At 39.8% G+C, this 23,362-nt stretch overlaps 2 protein-coding genes across 2 annotated transcripts; one reads left to right on the top strand and one right to left on the bottom strand.

Moving 5' to 3' along the window:
* Positions 1 to 6,454: 6,454 nt before the first annotated feature.
* LOC149405357 (LURP-one-like protein (DUF567)) lies at positions 6,455 to 9,089 on the top strand. The gene is made up of 3 exons (XM_089607098.1): positions 6,455 to 6,817; positions 8,268 to 8,495; positions 8,697 to 9,089. The coding sequence occupies exons 1-3, from the start codon at positions 6,548 to 6,550 to the stop codon at positions 8,841 to 8,843; spliced, it is 645 nt and encodes a 214-aa protein (XP_089463224.1). The 5' UTR covers positions 6,455 to 6,547; the 3' UTR covers positions 8,844 to 9,089.
* A 5,002-nt stretch (positions 9,090 to 14,091) lies between these two features.
* LOC149405356 (uncharacterized) lies at positions 14,092 to 14,943 on the bottom strand. Its single transcript, XM_089607818.1, has one exon. The coding sequence runs from the start codon at positions 14,941 to 14,943 to the stop codon at positions 14,092 to 14,094; it is 852 nt and encodes a 283-aa protein (XP_089463944.1).
* Between the last annotated feature and the right edge of the window lie 8,419 nt (positions 14,944 to 23,362).

The raw sequence follows: 23,362 nt of genomic DNA, 5'->3' as shown, positions 1-23,362 counted from the left end.
TATATAAAATTTATTATTGTGCATAATTTAAAAGACAACAATGATATTTGCACATTGCAAGAAAATTATAATATTAAAACGGTCATAATAAACTAATACCAAACACAATTACATTAGCAATTTAAAAAAAACAACAAGAAAACTCAAAAGACATTAAAAACACAATGCAACAAAATAAAATAACAATAGATAAACTAATTTTTATTTTAGCTGTATTGTGTTGTATTTTATTTTTTGTGTTGTGATTTTTATTAAATAAAATTTTATTTCATTTAATATGTATTTATATTTATAATTATAATTAATTTATAGAGTAATATTTTACTCATTATCATAATTCTTCTAAGTTATCTAATTAGTAATAATAATAAAAAATATAGGGGTATAAGTATAAATAGGAAATAAAGGGGGAAAAAATAGAGTGAAAAATAGAGTGGAAAATAGAGTTCGGTTGGAGAGAAATAACTGTTTACAGAAAAATAGAGTGAGAAATAGAGTGATCGGTTGGAGATGGCCTAAGACCGATAAAAAAATGTTGTTTTTCTTCACGGGCGGCGTTCCCAAGATCTTCTTCATCCTCACCTGGAAATGAACCGCCAAATCTCTCACCATGAACTGCGAATTATGCAACCTCTTCTTTCCGGCGGACACGGTGATGCTGGATCCTCTCCGATGCCACTTTTGCACTCGCCGCGTCGAGCGTAATTTTCGGTTATGCCCCTTCTGCGGCTCTTCTCTGTGGTTCGTATCCACTGTTAATGGGGGGTTTAGGGTTCCGTAGAACGGTGGAAGTGTTTTACTTGTAAAAAATAAAAGTAAAAATTTGGTTGTTTTGAATTGTATTCAATTTGTTTGTGATAATCCAAAATGCATGTTGTGTTTGTTGATATCTTGCACTGTTATTATTATTATTATTAATTTTTTTTTGCACATACAGTGCGAGATTGATTTATAACATATTCAAATTGATTTTTTTTTTCAATTAAACTGATGGTATGAAAACGTGTGGTAATCTGATCAATTGCATCTAACAGTTTCACCTGAATTCATAAGACTATACTCTGCGAGACTTTTACATCTCCGAAGCAAGCACTTTTTGGAAAGTGTTCATATTATTCACTATGTTCATTTCTCTTTATGATAAGTAATATGTGTTTCTTACATGGCTTTGATGAAGTTGGAATCAATGAGAAAAAAATTGTTTGTAGGAGAGGAGGTCTGGGAGGAACTCGGGAGTGGTTCTCTCGTGCCGGAATTTGAGGAGGAAGAAGAGCAGGGACTTGAGCTTGGCGTGGTTGGGCTCATAGGCGTCGACGGAGAAGTGGATTCTGTAGCAGCCGGTGAGCTCGACGGAGGGCATCAAGGTTCCGGTGAAGAGGACATGAACGATGAAGAATAAGAGAAATTAAAAAGGAAAAAAGAAAAGGAAACGCTAGGGAAGATGATGAGGAGAGAGAGAACGTTTGTAAACATAATTTGTTTTAAATTTTTTTATCTATTATTTACATAAATATTGCAAGTTTACGGAAACGCTCTTCTTTAAGTCATCATGTGTGGACACGTGGTAAAAAAACTTTACAGAAAGACAAAATCTGAAATACCTTCGAATTGGTAGGAGGAAAACCTTGGTCTTTAGCAACATCACGTGCCGGATCCGGAAACAACTCCTCGCGTAGCGTGCTAAGATGTTCTCGGCGGGAGGTAGGGAGATCCTTATTAAAGCCGTTGCTCAAGCCATACCCAATTATTCTATGAGTCTTTTTAGGCTCCCTTCTTCGCTCATCGATGACATTCACCGGATGATAGCTTGGTTTTGGTGGGGGGTACGGAGGAAAAAAAGAAGATTCATTGGAAGAGGTGGGATATTCTCATACGACCGAAGATCGAGGATGGGCTTGGTTTTAAAGATCTCGGGGCTTTCAATCAAGCGCTTGTGGGTCGTCAAATTTGGAGGATCATCAAATTCCCGGAGTGCTTGATGTCGCGTATACTTAAAGCGAAGTACTTCCCACATTCTACGGTGCTTGAGCTTAAATGCAAAGACCATTTTTCCCACTTAGGTAAGAGTTTGGGTTGGGGTTTGGAGCTCATGCGGAAGGGGGTGAGATGGCGGATTGGCAAGGGTGACTTGAGAGCCTTTTCGACGCCGTGGATTCCGAGAGCCGGGGCTTTCTTTCTTACCTCGGAGGAACCGGAGGACGGATTCCCTTGGAGAGTGGCGGACTTCATGGCACAAAGGGGCTGGAAGCACGACCTCGTGAACGCTCTTTTGTCCCCTTATTATGCGGAGGCAGTGTTGAGCATTCCGGTGAGCGAGAACGTAGATGAGGATCGCTTGGTGTGGCACTATGAGGATAACGGCCATTACACTGTACGTTCGGGATACCGTTTGGCGAGATTAGGGGAGTACGGAGGCCCATCGAGCTCGAATGAGGTGGAGAAGTCGTGGTGGAAAAAATTGTGGTCGCTCCAAATCCCCCCGAAAATCAAACATCTAGTTTGGAGATGTTGGTTCGAAACTACTCCTACTTTTGGCAACTTGAGGAGGAGAGGTGTGAAGTGTTTGCCGTTGTGTACCTTTTGTGGAGAGCTCCCGGAGAACGACCTTCACGCGGTGTGGGGATGTGTTCGTGCTCAATCAATTTGGCAACGCTCTTTCCTTCACAAGTGGGTAGACAAGACCGGCCCGATGCCTTTCAAGGAGATTTTCCTTCGAGCGAGGGCTAGCATGTCGGACGAGCACCTGGGATTTTTTTGTGGCCTAATTTGGGCGTGTTGGACCGATCGCAACCAACGACTCTTCGAAAATATCGCGAAGTCTCCGGAACGGTGGGTCAGCGAGGTAGCGGGTTGGTTGGAGAGTTTCAAAGTCTTCGCCGGTAACGTGGAGCGATCTCCGGGAGCTGCTACGAAGGCCCCGGAGGGGTGGGTCCGACCGAGAGTGGGAGAGCTCAAACTTAATGTGGACGCGGCGTGGGACGCGGGCTCTAAACGCGGAGCGGTTGGGGGCGTGATCCGAAATCATGACGGCGTAGTGCAGGGAGTTTTCACGAAGGGGCTGGACTTGGTGGACTCGGCCTTGACAGCAGAATGCCATGCAATCCGGGAAGGGCTTAAGGTTGCCAAAGACAGAGGCTGGAACATTGCAGCGGTGGAGTCGGATTGCGTTCGGGCGACTCAGCTCGTGGCGGGAAACTGCTATCTCGGTCGGCAAAGAGCGATCATTACCGACGTTCGGCTCCTGTTAGATTCTTTTGATTTTCCTGTTCGTTGTAACTGGATTGCGAGGAAATGTAATGAGCCTGCTCACTTGATAGCAAAAAATCGGTTGGATTATCAGATGACAGACTGTTGTTTTTTGTTATGCCCTCAGTGGCTCTCCAATTGTATCTCTAAGGACATCTCTAAGTCCTCTGTCATGAAATGAAGTTCAGTTGTTCTCTAAAAAAAAAGTAGGGACGTCCAAGTTTAGAGGACAAAAATGTGATTAATAATATTAAAAAAAAGCTTTTTTATTTAGAAATTGATCATTTTACTATCATTTAATAACATTCAAAATCATAATTTAAATAAAAATATTAGTGGACCCAGTGTGCAAATACATTTTTATCATTTTTTTTTCCACCTATCATTTTCTCTAAACCTATTTTCAATCTTTTTTTCTCTTCTTTCGCTCTCTCCTTTTTATCCAGCCACAAAGTACCCTCACAATATATATATATATATATATATATATATATATATATATATATATATTCACGAGATCTTCTCAGTTGCGTCTTGGGCTGGCGGTGGCGACTGTCCCTGGCCGGAGAGCTCGATTACGACGGTGACGAAGACAAGGACAAGATTTCCGATGACCTGACCAAGCTCAGAATTGAGAACGGCGGGTTTGTGAGGGGATTGAGGGTATGTTGTCGTGGGAGCTTCTTCAGCTGGCTCTAAAGAGCCTTGGCCACTGTCTTCTTGCGCCGCTGAGCTCGTCGGAGGTGAAGGACGAAGCCGCGCTGTCCAACGACTCTACACCAGAGCCTCTCACGACCTAGCACCTCACTCGGCGTTCTTATATGTGATTATCGGAGAAGGAGTTTCGGCTGGTTACGCGGCTCTCGAATTCCTAAGAAAATGAGCATCTAGTTGCGAGTTTTGGATAATCTTTGAAGAGCCTGTGAATACGACTTTCTCTCTGATTTTTTTTCTTGTTTTGCTCGTTTAGTTCATAAAATTTTCATTTTTCTTTTCAAATGTAATTCAAGTTTTTTCTTGACTAATTGAGATGACATTTCAGGTCATCTATTCTAAAGACGGCTTCTTTTCTCTTTTGTTTGAGGACATTGGTATCTCTTAGTTTCTTCCATAACATTGGATTATACTATAATTTACACATTAACCAACCAAAAACATTAGTTTCTTCCTATGTTTTTTTTAAATCAAAAGTTTAATTGATTTATTTCCGTTTCTATGTTGTGTTGTGTTGTATTTTTGTTTTACTCTTGTGATTGTTTTCCTCTTCGAGTTTGGTGTTAAATATTTTTAACTTGACATACAAGTGAAAACGCAATGGATTTGATGATAATTATGCCAACAAACTGTGTCATTTGTTGACAATTATGTCAACAAATCATGTCAATTGTTGACATATATGCCAACAAATCATGTCATTTGTTGACATTTATGTCAACAAATCAATTAACTTCCCAGTGTTGTCATTTGTTGACATATATATATATATATATATATATATATATATATATATATGATATCAACGTCAGCAAATCAATAAACTTTCCAGTGTTGTCATTTATTGGCATATATTGTCAACAATTGATAATATATGTCAACAAATTGTATCAATTGTTGACAATATATATGTCAACAAATCGTCAAACAAACTCAAATTCATTCGCTCTCCTGCTTTTACTAATAGATTTGTCTAAATTATGATTTTTGTGGAAAATGAGAAATGAGTTATCAAATTGTAGTAGAATGGTTATTTTTTTTACCTATCATCAAATATAATTGTGGGGGTTGAAAATTAATTCTTAAAAAACAAAAATCATTTTAGTTTGGCTTTAGCTCGACCAAAAGCCCAACTGCCGACCCAGTCCGACTCTCGATGACCTATCCAAGCCCAGATCGACTCTTGAAGGTCGGCCTAAGCTCAATCAGCAGCTCAGTTCGCTAAAGGAAGGACGAGCCGATCGCGTTGACTCAGTTGAAGGAACCAGTCTTGGTCAAATAGAAGACCTCGCCGCGAAGACCGGATTTGAGACGACTTCGACCAGCGACATGGCAGAGCCGAACTGATCAACACGTATCCTCTCTGATGAATTCCTCTTCTGCTATAAATAGAAGTCGATATGCTGATTTTCATAGACAAGCCTACGCAATTATTTCTAATTTTTATTTATTACTCGTATTACCATTGTCGAGCTCGCCCACTAGAGTTCGACACTTCGCCCTCTGTAATATTTTTGGTCATCAATAAAAATATTAAGTTCTCGCGTTCGCCTTTATTAATTTATTTTTATAAAATCTTTGTTTTTTATACGAAGTTTTCTAAGACCCATATTTAAATAAATCAAATACTATATTATAATTTGTTATTATTGACGATCCCGAAATCGACATCAACAATAATCTATTTAATTAACTGAGATGTTATACAAGAGAGAGAGAGAGATAGAGAGAGAGAATGAACGAGAAAAAGTGTGAACATTTACTGAAACTATGTGTGTTTGGTAGTTAACTCAAAAAAATTTTGTTTTCTATTTTCTAATTTTTGTAGTTGTACTGAAAAATTATTTTGCAGTTGTTTTCAAAAAGCTGTTTGGTACAGTTTTCATTTTTGTTTTTGAGAAAGTGAAAAAACTGAAAAAAGTGTTTGGTATAGTTTTCATTTTTGTTTTTAAAAGAATGAAAAGAGAAGATGAGGAGAAGGAGAAGAGAAGAGAATAATTTTTTTTTTTTTTTTTCCAAAAACACCTTTTATTTGTTTTCAGTTTTCTTTACTTTTTTACAAAAACAACTTCAAAATTTTTTGAAAATTTTTTCCGAAAAATTAAACCAAACATGTTTTCAATTTTTGTTTTCAATTTTTTCCACTCAAAAACTAAAAAACAGTTTTTGAGAGGACAAACAAACATAGCCCATGTCTTTTAGAATTCTCAACTCTCAACTAACAAAAAAAAATTTAAATCTAAATAATAATTAATGTCCATGTCAGCAGGACACGTCAAGTCGTAAGAATAACCCGATTAAAAATTCAGGATGGTTAGCATTTTTGTTCATGAATTCATCAGCAACTTTTAAGATTACGCGTTGATAAAAGAAAAAAATAAAAATAAATAATTGGTACATATAAATAGGACTATATATTTAATGACCCTAATGATAATAATAATTACAAAACCCTCGCTTCCGTGTATATATACAAACCCCCCACGTCCCGCATCATTCAAAGTTCAAACCCACAAACACGTTTGAGAGACAAAGCATAAAAACTCTCTCTCTCTCTCTCTCTCTCTCTCTCTCTCATATCTGAAAAATGGCATACGCGGCGACACCGAGCTGTCCTCCGCCGCCGCAGGCAGGCCCGGCGGGGCAGATAATGGTGGTGGGCCCACAATTCTTGGCGCCTTATCCCGTTGATTTGGTCATCACGAAGAAGCTAATGACTCTGGCGGAGGGCACTTTCGCCGTCTCCGACGTTAACGGCAACGTCATGTTCAAAGTTAAAGGCTCCGTCTTCAGCCTCCACGACACTCGTCTCTTGCTCGATAACGCCTCTAACCCTGTCGTCTCTCTCCGTCAAAAGGTATGTATGTGATACATAAGTACTCTTAATCGTCATTATAAACATAACATAAAAATCGACGTTGTTATATTTGGAGAGCGCATGATTTTCACGGAAACTTTTCTCTATTTTTATTTTGTAAACAAAATTCATGGGTAGAGAGAGACTAGAGAGAATTCTGATAATTTTTATTTTTATTATTTATTTATGGACTGGATCTAGATTGAAGCGATCTAGATTGTGTCATTGTTTGTTTTACTTTGAATAAATAAATAAGTAAATAATAGAAAATAAGAGGAAAGCTGGGCGGGTCAAAGTCGTTGGCTTTGGATCTAGTTCGATAAGCTTTGATTTTTCAGAAATGATTGAGATGAATGTTATCTTTAATATGAATGGATGGGAATAACATACATCTCTGCTGACTCGGTCTTTGGAATAGATAGTGGACAAAATAGAATACTAATAATGGAATAACTATATCTTTAACTTTCTTAATTAATTAATTTACCCCCTTAAAAAAGGAAAAATTTACAAAGTACAAAGTAGTCGTATGAAAATAATTAATTATTAAAATAGTTAAAATTTGTAAAATAGTCTGTTGTTAAAAAATATTGTTAACACTTTTAATACAAATTTTGATTTTTGTGTGTGAGCAATTTTCACTCTTAAAAGAGGTGTTGACAAAGTAAAAAAATATTATAAGTTGATATTTGTGCATCTTAAAATTTTGACTGATAGTTTTAGAAAAACCTACTGTTTTACAAATTTATTAATTATATTTAAAGGTTAAGGTCTGAGCCCGACCCAAACACTTTTATTAGAAGGTCGGGCCGGACCTAAAAAATAAAACTATAAGCCCAACCCAGGACCAAGTCCTCGGCCCTCAAGATTGAGTGTCTGGCTTGAGCCTGAGGTTGAAAAAGAAAACTATAATAATAAAAATAATAAATAAATATTATTCAAAATTCTAAAAAATACACTTTTAAGTTTATAATCAAAACAACAACAAAATTATTCAAAAACATATATCATTAATAATAAAATTGAATCTAAGTGTCAATAATACTTTTATACATAAAAACATAAATTTTAAACAAAATTAAAATATTTATTTCATATAAAAAAAAGCTTGGTCCTGAACCGGGCCTTATTAGGGCCCAACCCGAATTTAGGTTGAACTTTTTTAAAAGCTTGGCCGGGCATTAGGGCTTATACTCTAGGCCCAATCCAAACCCTTCAACAAGCCTGATTCGACTTGACCAATTTTCGAAAAGGGTCGGGCTGACCTAAAACCTCTTAAAAGAGTGTTGTTGGGCTAGTTAGCCCAAGGGCAGCCCGACCTTTTTTTTTTTTTAATGAAACCCGGCGTAATTAATAGCACTAATTTTCAATGGTTTAATTAACTAGAACATCCCATTTTTATGATTATTAATATCAATATTTCTTACATATTATTAATTACCATATACAGATACTGTCAGCACATAGAAGATGGCAAGTGTATAGAGGAGAAAGTTCGGATGATAGCTCTAAGCTGTTCACGGTGAAAAAATCTTCTCTTCTTCAATTCAAGACCCAACTAGACGTGTTCTTGGCTGGTAATAGCAGAGAAGAATTGCCAGATTTCAAGATCAAAGGAAGTTGGTTCGAGAGATCTTGCACTATTTATCTCGGAGATACTTCTACTATTATTGCCCAGGTAAGACATTGATTATGGAAAAAACGGAACTTTGAAATACTCTAATAGTTATTCTTCATTTAAATAATAGCTTAATTATTACAAAATTAATATATAGTCTAATTTACGTCTAACTCTTTTTATTATTATTATTATTATTATTGATTCGATTAATAAGTGAGACTAATTGATTCTTAAAAAATTATTAAAATATTTTTGCAGATGCACAAGAAACACAGTGCGAAAAGCATTCTGCTAGGAAAGGACACATTTTCAGTGACTGTGTACCCAAATGTTGATTACGCCTTTGTGGTCGCTCTTGTAGTGATTCTTTACGAGATCAACGAGGACAGAAAAGGCCAAGACTGATAATATTAATATTGCTTTGAAGAAAATAAATTGTTCTTGTATGTGTTTATTCTTCTTCTTTTTTTTTTCTTTTTTTTTTTTTAATAGAACTAATCAGTTTGTGGCATTAATTATAATCTTGTATTAAACGGATGGTGTCATTGGCGTCAGCGTGTATATTTTTATGTGTGTTTCTTCTTGTAAAATAATGGATAATATGTTTGCACTTATTATTGTAAGTTTATGAGAGAGAATTTATTGATTGTAGTAACCATTGCATTACTTTTTCAAATTACGGAGACTGATTTAGGGATTGACTAGTCATAAATAATTTCATATGATCGTAGCAAAAGTAAATTGAAGCTATAGAAAAAGCTCTTGCATTCCGTGGCACCGCCCACGTTTTAAAAAAAAAAAAACAAAAAAACTATTTTTGTATGATTTTCAAGCCCCATTGCGACGTAGGTAGGTGTCAACAAAGACATTATCAAAAAGTCCTTTCTACGCTGTTGCCAAGCCTTATTGAGCATAATTTCAATTGTCCTGTATTTTGCTGATGTGTTAGGAGTTTTAGATATTTGTCGAGGTCGTTGTTGGAGCCGAGTCTCGAATGTTTCCCCTTGATGCCGGTGACTTCATATTTGGTTACAACTTGCAAGAGAGAGCTTGGAAGGATTTGGACTTTCTGAGCGGGCCAATTTACAAGTTAGGTGTAGTGTTAAGAGTTATTTTGGGCTTTAGATCTCATTTTATTTTATCTATTTGGTTAGTTTATTTGTTATTGTGTTTAGATATGAAAAATGATCACAAGTAGTAGCAATTTTGATACTTTAGACCAAAATAAATTAAACTATGCTTTTTAATATTTTTACTAGTAACTGAAGACATGAAAGTATACATATGTCATAAACTGTAGACTTATAAGCCTACAAATAACAACAATTGTAAATATATAGGTCTACAGTTACTAATAGATATGTTCAAAAACATAATTTGACTTATTTTGATCCAAAATATCAAAATTGCTATTAGTTGAAGTCATTTCCCTTTAGATGTTGAGTTACTATCTCCATATTTTTATATAAGGCCTTTTGTTTTGTAGGTTAAATAACAATCTTTCATACTTTTCAACCAGACTTTTATGTTAGTTTGCGCGCAAAAAAAATTGTGTTATATTTTCAAATGAATATAAACCCGCGTTCTAATTTATAGAGCACTAATGTTCATCAAATGTTCATCAACGCACTAATAATCATCATTTTTCTCATTTATAAGATCAAACGTGATACTTTTTTAAGGTTCTTTTAGCTATATAGCTATTTGACTTACAACATTTTGTATAATAGTCAACATTGTGTTAATTTTCTGTAAATAGCCACGTCAACTTATTTACGGCACTCAAAAAGACAAAAAGAAAACCCAAAATAGGCAGGAATATTTTTGGATATCTTTGTCTTTTTGAGTGCCGTAAATAAATTGAGATGACTATTTACAAAAAAATTACAAAAAGTAGGTTATCTAGCAATTTTTAGACTTTCGGTGGCTTATTTGACTAATTTTTTTTTAATAGTCACGTCTAATAATTGATAATATTATCAATGCCCACCCTTCTTTTAAATAGTGAAAATGGATTAGGATTCTTACAGCTTTGGTTGCACAAAAGGATAAGAAAAGTTGGAGCCAAACTAAGTTTGGGCTTATTGTTTGGTCCTATGAGATTCTTACTAGGTTTTAGTCCATCAATGACAAAAAAAAAAACATAGGATAGGTCTTTCAAGATTGAAGAACCAAAAAGCATCCCTTATTAGTCACCCTCACACATTTGCTTTATCTTTATTTCCCCCTTTTTTTTTCTTTTTAAACAATTGAAAGATAGGTTTTTTTTTTTTTTTTGAGAAACATGGGCGGTGCCACGGAGATTTCATAAAAACCCTCACATATGGCGGAGTAATACCGTGATAACAAGAGATGTAGAGCAAACATAACTAAAACCACGCAATCAAGCAAACCAAAAAGGACCCTAACCCGGATCACGGGTTCGAGTCTCTCTATCATCGGCCCTAATAGCCTCTTCCGAGCAAGGAGGGACAAGCCCCATCCATCTCGAGTTAGAATTATGAGTGACAGCAAAGCGGGCTAAGTTATGAGCCGCAGTGTTACAGAGACGAGGAATGAACAATATTTTAAACTCAATCAAATTGCTTACCTCTCTCTTGATGTGGTGCAAAAATGTCCCAAGCTCAGTCGTGGGAATCGTCCCCCCGGCCACCGCCTTCACCACCTCCGAGCAGTCCGAGTGGAGCTCCAGTCTCGTCTCACCAATACTCGTAGCCAGGTCAATGCCGTGAAGGATCGCAACCGCCTCTGCTAGCTGGGGGGAGAATCCCCTAGCCTAGGAAAGCGTTTACGAAGCAATTACCCTTCCGTTTTGGTCCCGGGCAATACAACCCACGTCGAAACGACCCTGGTCCTGGTCTATAGCAGCATCCACCGTAACTGAGATAGTACCTTGCGCTGGAGGGGTCCACCTCGGCCTGGTCGTCCTTTTCGCCTGTTCCCGCATAACCTCCGTGTTCGCGCTTCTAAACTCTTCGAGGAAGCTCCCCGTCCACTGGACAAGCTCAGTCTGATTCCACGCTTTCTTCTCCGCGACGACATTGTTCCTGTGATTTCACAACTCCCATATGATAGTGATGTAAAATTCAAAGTTACTAACCTCGAGAGAGTCTGCCGCTCTGAGAATGACGTCAAAGGCTTCCCCCTCACCGTGAGCCGGGAGGATCCCACCAAAGCCAGCTTCTTTCCAAACTTTCCTGCTCCACTTGCAACCAGAAAGCATGGTAGGTAGTCTCAGCCCTACCCGAGCAAATAGGGCAACACTCATCAGCGATCACCTTCCTCAAGACCAGCGTGGTGCGGGTCGGGATCCTATCCTTGCACACTCTCCATACAAGGAGCTTAACCTTAGGAGGAACTTTCAGATTCCAAAATTTTTTCCACCAATCCTCAATCCGAGAGTGATCTGAAGGGCTGGCGTCAGAGAAAGAGTCCATAGCCACTCGATACCCACTCCTGACCGTATATTCTCCATCAGTAGTGTAGTGCCATTGTCGACTATCCGGAACCCCCTCACCACCACACGGAATGCTCAGGATAGCCCTAGCATCGTCCTCCCCAAACATAGCCCGAATGAGAGCCTCATCCCAACTGCCGTCAACCAACATCAATTCCGCAACTCTCATATCAGGAGGGATCAGAAGGGGGTCGATCCACGAGAAGGATCTGGGTCTAGGGATCCACTTATCTTCCATGACCATAACCGATTCACCATCGCCAATTTTCCATCTCGTGCCCGCAAGGATGATTTCTCTACCCCAGACCAAACTGCGCCACATAAAGGAGCTATTCGACCCACAATGGCCAGTCAAGATGTCCCCATGTGGGTAGTAGCTCTGTCTAAAAACCTGACCAACCAGGCTGTCTGGACGTCTGAGGAGTCTCCACACGTTCTTAGCAATCAGGGCTTGGTTGAACTTCTCCAGATCTCTAAAACCCATCCCTCCCTCCGTCTTATTCTTCACGAGGACCTCCCAAGCGCACCAGTGTGTCTTTTTAGCTCCGTTACAATTGCCCCACCAGAATCTAGCAATAGCCGAATGAATCTCAGAGATCTGAGTCTTCGGGAGCTTTAGGCAGGAGGCCACATAGCTTGGAATAGCCTGAAGGATGGACTTGATGAGCACCTCTCTGCCAGCTTGCGAGAAGAAGAGACCGTTCCAACTTTTAATCTTATCCCAGATACGTTCTCTCACATACTTAAAGAGATCTTTCTTTTTTCGCCCTGTGAACGCGGGGAGACCCAGGTAGCGTTTATGACAATCCGTCCTCCGAACTCCAAGGATCTGGGCAAGGAATTCGCCCTCCTCCACCTCAACGTCTCTCCCGAAGCAGACATCAGATTTCTGGAAATTCACCAGCTGGCCTGACGCACCTGAGTACACTCGCAGGATCCCCGCCACGTTCTCACATTCCTCAGGGCAAGCCTTAAAGAACATTAAGCTATCATCTGCAAACAGAAGGTGAGAAACACGGAGGTTCCCAAAGCTGACCCCATTAATAGCTCCCGACTGTTCTCCCGCTCGAAAAAGATTAGAAAGACCTTCAGAACAGAAGAGAAAGAGGAAGAGAGATAGCGGGTCGCCTTGGCGGAGTCCTCTGTGCGGAATCACATTACCCCGGGTGGTCCCATTAATATTGAAGGCAAAACGGACCGAGGAAACACATCGCATCACAATTTCAACCCACTTGGCACTGTACCCAAGCCTCAGCATCACCGCCTCCAAATAGGACCACTCAACCCGATCGTAAGCCTTCGCCATGTCAAGTTTAAGGGATGCCCATCTACCATTACCAAACCTTCTTCTCTTCATCATGTGCAACGCCTCGAAACCCACCATAATGTTGTCGAAGATAAGCCTATCCCCTACAAACGCACTCTGATTCTCTGAGATGGCCACATGCATAGTGTCCTTGAGGCGATTAACCAGACACTTAGCCACAAGCTTATAGACGACATTACACAGACTGATGGGCCGAAACTCACTCACCCTCCTTGGTTCCTCGATTTTAGGGATGAGTGTAATAACTGTATCGTTGATGTTCCCAACTTCATTCCCCTCATTGAGGATCCCAAGGCAAGTCTCTGTGACACACTCTTCTACCACATCCCAATATTTCTGATAAAAGATCGCCGGGAATCCATCTTTTCCCGGGGCCTTGATAGGGTCCATCGAAAAGAGGGCGTTACGCACCTCTGTTATCTCAAACGGGCGCTCGAGCTCATAATTCATAACCTCTGTGATCCTCGGCTGTATGCCATCCACCACTGCCACAATATCCTGCAGAGACGGTCCTGTGGAGGTGAAGATATTCTCAAAGTATCTAGCGATCACTCGCACAATCTCAGCCTCGCTACTGTGCCAAACCTCACTATCATCGAACAAACCACTGATGGCATTCTTCTTCCTTCTCGTCGTGGCCTTACGGTGAAAAAACTTCGTATTCTTATCTCCGCACTTCATCCAGGTGGAACGGCTCCTCTGCCTCCAGAATTGTTCGTCCTTTTCCAACAAGGCATTCAGCTGTCTCTCTTCACGCCGAAAAGTCTCCATACAGAAATCTGGACCGGATCTCCCCACCAACTCCACAATTTCCTTTTGTTTATTGATTCGGTCCTTTCTCCCCTTATTTTTCTCGCGACCCCACTGAGTCAAACCCTCCCTGCACAGTCTGATCGAGCCAACATCGTCTGACTCCGATTTCCTCCTCTATCTGTGGCCCAAGTCTTCTGAATCACCTCCTCGCACTCAGGTTCCCCACACCAAGCTTCTTCGAAGAAGAACCTGTTCGGTCTCTTCCGCCGTTGCGTATTCCCTGTACCTCCCGTACATAACAACAGAGGCCGATGGTATGAGTTCCAAAACCTGAGATGCTTGACTCTAGTCCGAGGGAAGAGGTCCCACCAATCCTGACTAGCAAGACACCTGTCCAGACGCTCATCAATCCCCCCTCTCCGCCACGTAAACATATCTCCCTCAAAGCCCAAGTCCTGAATGTTACAATCCACCATCATCTCACGAAAGGCCAAAAGCTGCCCAGGGCCTCTATCTCGTCCCCCCCTAATCTCTGCATTAGTCACCACCTCGTTCATGTCCCCACCTACTAACCAGGGCCCTCTATGATTTCCACGTAGCCGACGAAGAAGCTCCCACGTGTGTCTTCTCTGAGAGGCCACCGGATCCCCATATATCCCCACAAACCTCCAAGATCTCCCATTTTCGCTAACCAAGTCACCCTCGATATGAAATCTCGACATAGTCCCAAGTAGAAACTTCACTGGCTTTTTCCAAAGTAACATCAAGCCTCCGCTCCTACCAAGACACTTTACCGTCACGCAGCCCTCGAAACCCAGCATAACTCTCACCCTTTCGGCCCCGTCCTTCCTAAGCCTAGTCTCTGACAGAAAAATAAAATCTGGCTTATAGTCAAGGACATGGGACCTAAGGGTTCCCTGCGTCCCGGGGTTCCTTAACCCCTGGACGTTCCACATAACGCATATCATTGCGTTCGGCGGCCCTCGTCCTCGAGGGGCGCCGCTCTCTCAATTGTAACCACCTTAGTCGAATCCGCTGAACCAGAAACTTCTGAGATGCAATCCGCCAAACCCGTGCCTAAAACCCCCTGCCCCTCACCACATGCCCCCCGAAAAAACATACTGGGATAGGGAGAAGGAAAACTTACCTGGATTTCCGGGGAGGGTCCTGACTTCCCCTCAGTGCCGCCTTTCGCCTCGTCACCGGCTTCGAAAAGGCGTGCCATTCTCTTCACGTTGCCTACTCTGAGACGTTCGCTTGATTTTCTTTTTCCCGCACCACCTTCGCTGCCCCCCACCGCTCCCCGCCTAGTATATGTGCCCATTGGTTCTCTGTCCCCTGCCTTGGGTTTCCTCGCCAAGCCTTCCTCAGTAGTGTTGATACCCTCCGTAAAGAGTCTCTGGTCAGTCAGGCCCATAGGATTTAGTTGGGTGTAGTTAGGCCCAAAATTTGATTTTGCCTCATTAGCAGACAGCCCAGCAGTCATTTGGGCCTGGCCCATGGACTCATCCACACTGCCCCTAACGTCCACGCCAGCATGAAGAGATGGAGAACACGTGGGTCCCGCCTTTTGAAGAAACCCATCCTTCAACATTTGACCCGGGACAGAGGACAGCTCATACATCCCTCTGTCCTTAAAAAGCAGAACTTTTTTACCCAGATTAGGCTCTTTCACAGATCTTGAGCCAAAAACCAGATCCTCGTGCCCCACGCCACCCACTCTGCAGTCATCTACACTCCCCATATTTCCTCTTTCTTTATACGAAATTGCAGACCCATCAGAAGTAGACCCCTGATTTGAGGGCCTAATTTTTCGCAGAGCCCGGTATGGTACCTCCGTTGCTTTGCCCAATCGGGGAAGAAAGCTCACTCTCCAACGGTTCAATTCCAGGAATTTCGGCCATGGGCCCACTCGCCGCTCTGGGCGCACGTTTCGCCGGAGGCAGATTCGCACCTGGTTCGACTCCGGCCTCCAGGTCAGCGCCTGGTTCGTCTCCGGCCTTCAGGTCGCGCTCTCATCCACCTGGTTTGCCTCCGGCCTCCGCTTCTCTCGCGCTCTCCTCCACCTGGTTTATCTCCGGCCTCCAGATCTGCATCGTCGGGGCCAGAGACACCTTCTTATCGGGCCGAGATTTCCCTCGCCGGGGGTGGGTGTTTCTCGTCCCCCATGTCGGGATCTCCCTCGCCGCTGTGGCCTTCCCTCTCATCTCCGGCTTCAGGGGTGGGTCTCCACCCGCGAAATGAGACGAGGCCTTGGTGCTCGAGACCTCCCCTTCTACCTCTATTTCCACCGTGCCTTGGTCCTCTGGAAGCTTCGCTGGGTTAGCATCTCCCGGTTGGCCATTGTTGCCGCCCTCCGTGTCCGCTTCTTCACTGGTCTCTGTTGGCGGCCTAGCAGCCGCGGGGATGTGGTTCTCTTTTGCCGTCGCTACTGGCGCAGCTGGCGGGGTCGACGACGAAGCTCTTGTCGGAGGGCTTCCCGGGCCCGCCCATCCCATCTCCGTCGTCTCCCCTGCGCCTTTGAAGCGTCTCGTCCCGCCAGCAATTTTGCTTGGGGCTTCCCCGCGAAGCCACGCCCTAAATCTCGGTTTCCCGGTCTCGCCATCAGATTTTTCGTTGCACTGGCATTCAGCAATCACATGTCCCAGGCTACCGCAGGAGTAACAGAAGTCGGGGAGTTTCTCAAATTTAAAAGCCACCCACGTCTTCTCAGCTCCAAGCATGACGTGAATCCCCTTCGCCAGTGGTTTCCCAATGTCGATCGCCACTCGGCCCCGGATAAACTCTTCTCTTATCCGACCATCTTTATCATTGTCAATCCTTGCCACACGCCCAATTCTTTTCCCAATCAGTTCGCCCATTTTAGCCGATCTGTACCTTAGCAGGACGCCGTGCATTTGGACCCAAAACTCCACGAATCTGAATTCGTCTCCATCTTCTAACACCGGGTCTCTCAGAACCACTAGCGATTTATCGAAGGACCAGGGACCCAACTCCCAGACTCATTTTTTATCCGTCGCTAGCTCAAACTTGAAACAGAACCCTCCCCCGTCATAGTCACTGATCTCAAGCTTTCCCTTGAGCCTCCAAACACTTGCCATGACAGATTTGAGCGCATTACGATTAAAGGATCTCCTTCGTAGCAGCCTCCCCAAAAGGCACCTAGAGAGATCAACTGTGGTACTCTCAAGTTCTTCATCTTCGAGGATTAGCACATCACCCTCTTCTTCCTCGCCAATGTCCAATTCGGACCATTTATTACATAGATCTTCCATCGTCGGGACGTCAGGGAAGAACCAGTGGGAACAACTCTGACTCAGCTTAGTGTTTGACTAGAGAGGAGCAGAGAGATTTTAATTATACAATTGAAAGATAGGTTAGTGGTGGAGTATTTTTTTGCATATAGTGGTGGAGTATTTTTTTGCATATAGTGGTGGAGAATTTATCTTTAAATTAAATTCAGCATATAATTCAAGCCCTCCCTTTTTTTAGAATAGCATTATTCAAGCCTTTTCTACACTACGCTACACTATACATTTACTTTTAGACTTCGAAAGAGGCTGCGGACCTTGTTTGTGTTGTGCGTGGAATTTTGTTATATTATATTAATTCTTAATTTTTATTCCATTATGATATGCGTTTTATTTTTCATCTAAAATTTTCATTTTTTTTTAAGTATTATGATTTCTGGCATGAATAGAATTCTAAACAAAATATCTTAGACTTCCTTGCGAATTGCGAATAAAACTGATTCGTATCTCTTTAGTTAAAAAAAATCTTAATTTGATACTAAACCAACCCACCGACTTGATTAGCAGTATATAATTACTAGCGGTGCAACCTATTTCAACCGTTGGAGCTTCACGGCCCGAAGGCCTCAATTTAACCTTATTTCAACCAAGCTTTGCAGTCGCCAATGAAAGTGTTGGCATAAATTGGATCAAAGAAAGTTTAATGCCAGTTAATGGCTTAGTTTGATATATATATATATATATATATATATATATATATATATATATATATATATATATATATATATATCGAAATTGAAAGCGCAAGTATATGCTCAAATATTGATTTGTCAAAATTAGAGCTAAAATGAAAAAAAAAATTGATACTCAAAGTGTGTTGAAAAACATCACAACATTTTAAAGATAAAGAAATATGTTGTAAAGAGAAATAAAGGTGTTGTAAAGAGAAATGACTATGTAAAAGTCTCACATGAAATAAATATGCGAATTTTATAGTGCATATATATAGACTTGACTAAGGATTTGAGTCCTTAAAGATGACACAGTTTTTACAGGAGCTAGGATGCACTCAAGTCCATCCCCACTACCACACATGCACATCGCCATCCGGTCGTGCTGGCTGGCTAAGTCTGGTGGTGTAATTTCTATAAAAGGTTAATGGTTTTTCTTATTTTTCCAGGAGCCAACGACACAAAAGAAAACTTTCTAAACAATCTTTTCAATTCGCTCAAGTAGTAGTAGATTCTGATATAGGTTCTCGTTCGTTGGGGTTGAACATTGTGCTGAATTATTTATCTTGCGCATTGTCTTAGCAGACGGTTGCTCGTAATTTTCAACCCCAAGTAAAAGAGCTGTAATGCTTTAAAGACATCGTTAAACGAGTCTCGATGTTAGTAAAAGTTATTATTTTTGTTTAATATTTATTTAAATAAAAGTTATTGCATTTTGTCATTTTTACTCGTGCTTATTATTAGTAAAAATGGGTAACAAAAAAATTTAAAAAAAAATTAAATTAAATTTTACAGAACTTTCAGTGTTGCATGAGAATTTTATTGAAATATGGATTGATGAATTTCATTGCTTCCACCTGTTGAACTTTAGAGAGAGAGAGAGAGTCGAATTTGAGAAATTTTCTTCTTGTTATTGATATGAAATTGTATCACCTATTTATAGATATGGTGGATACATCACTACTACAAATATGGGCATCAGGTGCGACAAAAGTCGCATCTGATGCCCACAGAGTCGCACCCGATAATTGTTGGGGAATCAAGTGGGTATCAGACACGAACAATCGCTCTGATACCACTTGTTGGTGGATCGAGCGCGCATCGGACACGAACGATCGCTCCGACGCGCCTCTTTTGAGATGATTCCACCATATAACCATATTAATGCGGAAAAATAATTAATTACGCTGATCATAAGCTAATTAAATTATGGTTATAATTAACAAGATCTAGTTATGTTTAATTAATTTAATTCACGAGAGCATATAAGTCAAGCAACCGATATAGAGCGAAAAACGAATACTTACAGTTTTTGGCTCACGAACTGAAAGCTTTCACAATCCGTCTTCGTCTTGAGTCGTCTTGATGAAGGACTCGAGGATGACACCTTAGTCTTCCAAAACGTAATCTCCGAGGCGAATAAGAAAGATGAGTGGGCACAGTCTTTATCTCACTAGATCACGAAACTAGGTGTTTCGAGATCTCGCTCTTATTTTACTAAGAATGGAAACGAATTTCCGAGGGGAAGAGAAGCAGAAGTGCACGGCTAATGAGGGCTAGGTTGCACGAAATTATTAGGTCAAAATCCTTAATTTTTGCCTTCTCATGAACCCCTATTTATAGTAGTAAAAAGGAGATATTCATGGAATCTTCCAGAATATTTTATTTCATTTTATTGTGTTCACACTAGTGGATTAAATCTAGGCCGTTGGATCTCAACAAGTGAATCCTACTTTTTCTCTCATCCATCAGATCAATATCTATGGGATATTATTCTTTTATTTAAATAGAGAATAATTTATTTAGTGAGATGATAAATGAGAATATATTATTCTCCTAAATATTCTCCTAAATACTTTCCTTTAAATAAGGAGAAAATATAGGACAATATCTTATATTTTTCTCTCTCCTTTATTTAAACAACTAAAGAGAAAATATTGGTAAATACCAATATTATGAAATTCGAATTTTAGGCACACGGCCAAGGGGATTTGCGCAAACCCTAGTGCCAAAATTCCCAAATTCGACTTTTCATGTGTGCAAGGCCTAATTGCTTAAAACCCAATTAATTATTTATTTACTTGGTCCAACAATAAACAAATAATTAATAATTGTTTATTTACTTGATCAAACAATAAATAAACAATTCTACTATAAATATTTATTTAATTCTGCGAACACCCGTTTTCCAGAATTAATGCTGTCAATCACAATTACAGCAAGTGAGATTAATAATGATAGACATTATTATACGAAAGTTCTTATCCGCCTTTATCAGAGCCGAATCGGGGACTATAGACCTAGTAATAGAAGCTTAACAAATCCGATGAAAAAGACGAAATAGTCTTTTCTCTTTTGTCCATCGATTCGTCTAATCTTGGTCAAATACTCCACCTCGTAAGCCAAGACTGAACTCTCCTTTATACTAGAATTATATTTACTCATCGTGATGAGTGTCCACTGATATAGTCAGTTCGTGATCAAGATCCTCCAGGTTCAACCCGTGTCAAGAGAAGTCAATTTTTCCGTTATACTTCTCTTGATACATATCAGCCCTAAGCATTGTTGCTTCCCCAGCGAAAGATTCTTTCGAACGTTACTTACTTCGAAAGTGCTAGCAATCTATCGGTTCTGGAATCAACCCTTAGGTGAGTGAACATTAACCTTCTTTCAGGAAGGCTGGATTCCGTATCTGTAAATCACTTCCCACTCGAATCATGCTCTGAGAAAACTCCCAAGACATAAGCTGTGATTAGCATGAATAGCCTTTTAGCGAATGAGTCAAAGAACCCAGTAACATAACCCAGTGTCCATGATCACTTCAGGATTTAGATCAAGTCTCACTGTGACCATCATAGTGGCCTCGGTTAGTGTGTCGTAACAGACCTTAAACGACACATCTACACCAAGACCTGTCCGGGTCGTACACTTACCACAAGTGTAGAATGTTCCCACATAGTGATCAGCCTTCACCCATGTGTTCCACATATATGACTTTAGATATAGCTTTCCAGGCGCATATCAGTCATCGACCTCGTTTTAGCTCACCGCCCGAACTCAGGTGCCCAGCACGTGACTCAGTTTAATACGGAGGCTATGGAAGATAGTTGTTATTGATTCTAATTGTTTAGAACTCAACCCACTAATCATATAATGCTAATAAAGTAATCTTATTATCGAATTTAGTAATCATTTATTCATTATCTTCAAGTGGGCAATATTCCTAACAATCTCCCACTTTGACCAGAGAAGATAAGTTTCCTTCAGCCAATTTAATTCTTTGCCATCATTATAGATGGTTTAGACCTTGACCCAGGATTGAGATTCCCATCATATGGATTCCCACTTTTATCTATACTCTATCATTTATGTCGATCTGACATATGTCCCATTTTCATATCATTCTAGTTCATGCATTTTTGCAAGTGTTCTTTGACTTACCATTTAAGGTCAAGTCAATTTGTTCACAGTAAATAAATTTACTATTGAACAAATTAACACTTCGCATACCTTTAGATTATACACCAGACTTTATATCTAAAGATAACAAGTCTCCTTATCAAGGTGTACATCCATTTGGTGCCAAAACAGGTTGCACCATTGCATGGTTTGATCTCATCACCACTTACTATAGTGTGATTTATTGAACGTGTTTAAATAAGAACTTTATTGACCTATTTCCATTACTTGGTTATTTATAGTTCATCCTTGTTTGTCGTGTTCATATTCAATATATACACAGGACTTTAAGGATCTACTATATTTAAATAACTAAGTATCTCACTATTTCCAGAAATTACAGTGTTTACAACACATGTAGTTATTCTCGGAAATACGACATTGTCTAAGGTCTAATTATTAGTCCTTTTAAAGACAATGTCAATAGCCTCAACATTGAGCTCATACCTTATATCAATAAGTATGTTTGAGACATAATGGAACGAGCATGTCGTTTCTAAATTTAATTTTAGAAACAGTTAGCTCAGTCAATTTACTTGTGTCATAATGAGGTCTAGAACTAAAATAGTAATGACTTTATTCATGACACTTGTTTAGGAGCTATACTTATCGATCATTCTCAAAATATCGATTATAACAAACATCCACAATCATGACTAGTTTGTTAAGTACTTAGGATCTACCTTTCATATTTCAAAAGGTTTAGTAGTATAACTACTTCGATCCATGTCTTTATGTTATTGGAACTTCATCCTCAAAGGACAGTTCATCTTCAATTTTGAAGATCCCTAATGAAGTGGTTCGTGGTATCAGAAAGAAGAGTATCATTGATGATAATGTCTCTCCATAAGGGCTCAATCCCTTACCTTATAGCTTATAAAGCTTAAACCATTTCATTAATCCTTTTATAGATCTCTCTATTTCTTTAAGCTAATAGCTTAACAGGTAGATCTATTAAATATGGGCTAATAACTTTCAGACAAGTTAGTATGATCGAGAGTGATATCTCAAGATCATGTCTTTCCATTTAAGGAAAGTTTATAGTTGATGAGAGTGACAAGGATCCATTCTAGGATGCTCCCACTAGGTTATTGATTTTAACGACAAGATAATTCAAAATTATCCTTCCTTTCAATTCATTGATTTATGTGGCAAGGTAATCATTGATTACTCTTTCACTTTAATTATTGAATAATATCATATACATTCCGGTTAAGGATGCCATCTTCAATGATGGGTTTAATCCTGTGAAGGATGTTGCTATTTATTGAACAACAAGTGGCTAGATTTCATTAAAGAAAGCTCCCACTCTTTTATTGAACAATAGTGACTAGAATCCAATTAAGGATGCTCTCACTCAATAATATTGGTTATTTAGTGGCTAGGTTCCATTTATGGATGCTCCCACTATGTCAATGAATAAGAGAAGCTAGGTTCCAGCTAAGGATGCTCCTACTCGATTATTGAATTTTAGACTGGCTAGGTTCCAATTAAGGATGCTCCCACTCAATCAATAAATCTAGAGTGACTAGGTTCCATTCAAGGATGCTCCCACTCAATCAATATGAATATTAGTGACTAGGTTCCAATTAAGGAATCTCTCACTAATTTAATTCATCATCAACACTAACTTTTAGTTGTGTCTCCTTTATTACTTATTATTCGCACAAGTCATTGTCGAATAATGGTAATATTTATTTAGACGCTTTCAAAGCTCTAAATAGTTCTTAAAACAATAAAACATATTCAACATAAGAATTTAATGAAGCAATAAAAGCTAATTAAATTCTAACAGAGATAATAACTTAGAAAATATTTATATTTATTTATTGTGCTTCTATATAGCATGTGAACGGAAAAACGTGACCTTCATATTCTATATCTTTTTCATAAGGACATAAGCATTCATGCATATTCAAATATCATAAAAGCAATCAAGGCATTTA

Source organism: Urtica dioica, chromosome 2 (genome assembly GCF_054948205.1).
Source record: "Urtica dioica subsp. dioica isolate 48M chromosome 2, U.dioica_male_clone48M_v1_H2, whole genome shotgun sequence".
In the NCBI taxonomy this organism is placed as follows: domain Eukaryota; kingdom Viridiplantae; phylum Streptophyta; class Magnoliopsida; order Rosales; family Urticaceae; genus Urtica; species Urtica dioica.
Note: the sequence above shows the minus strand (reverse complement) of the source record. Positions and strands in the feature narration are given on the sequence as shown.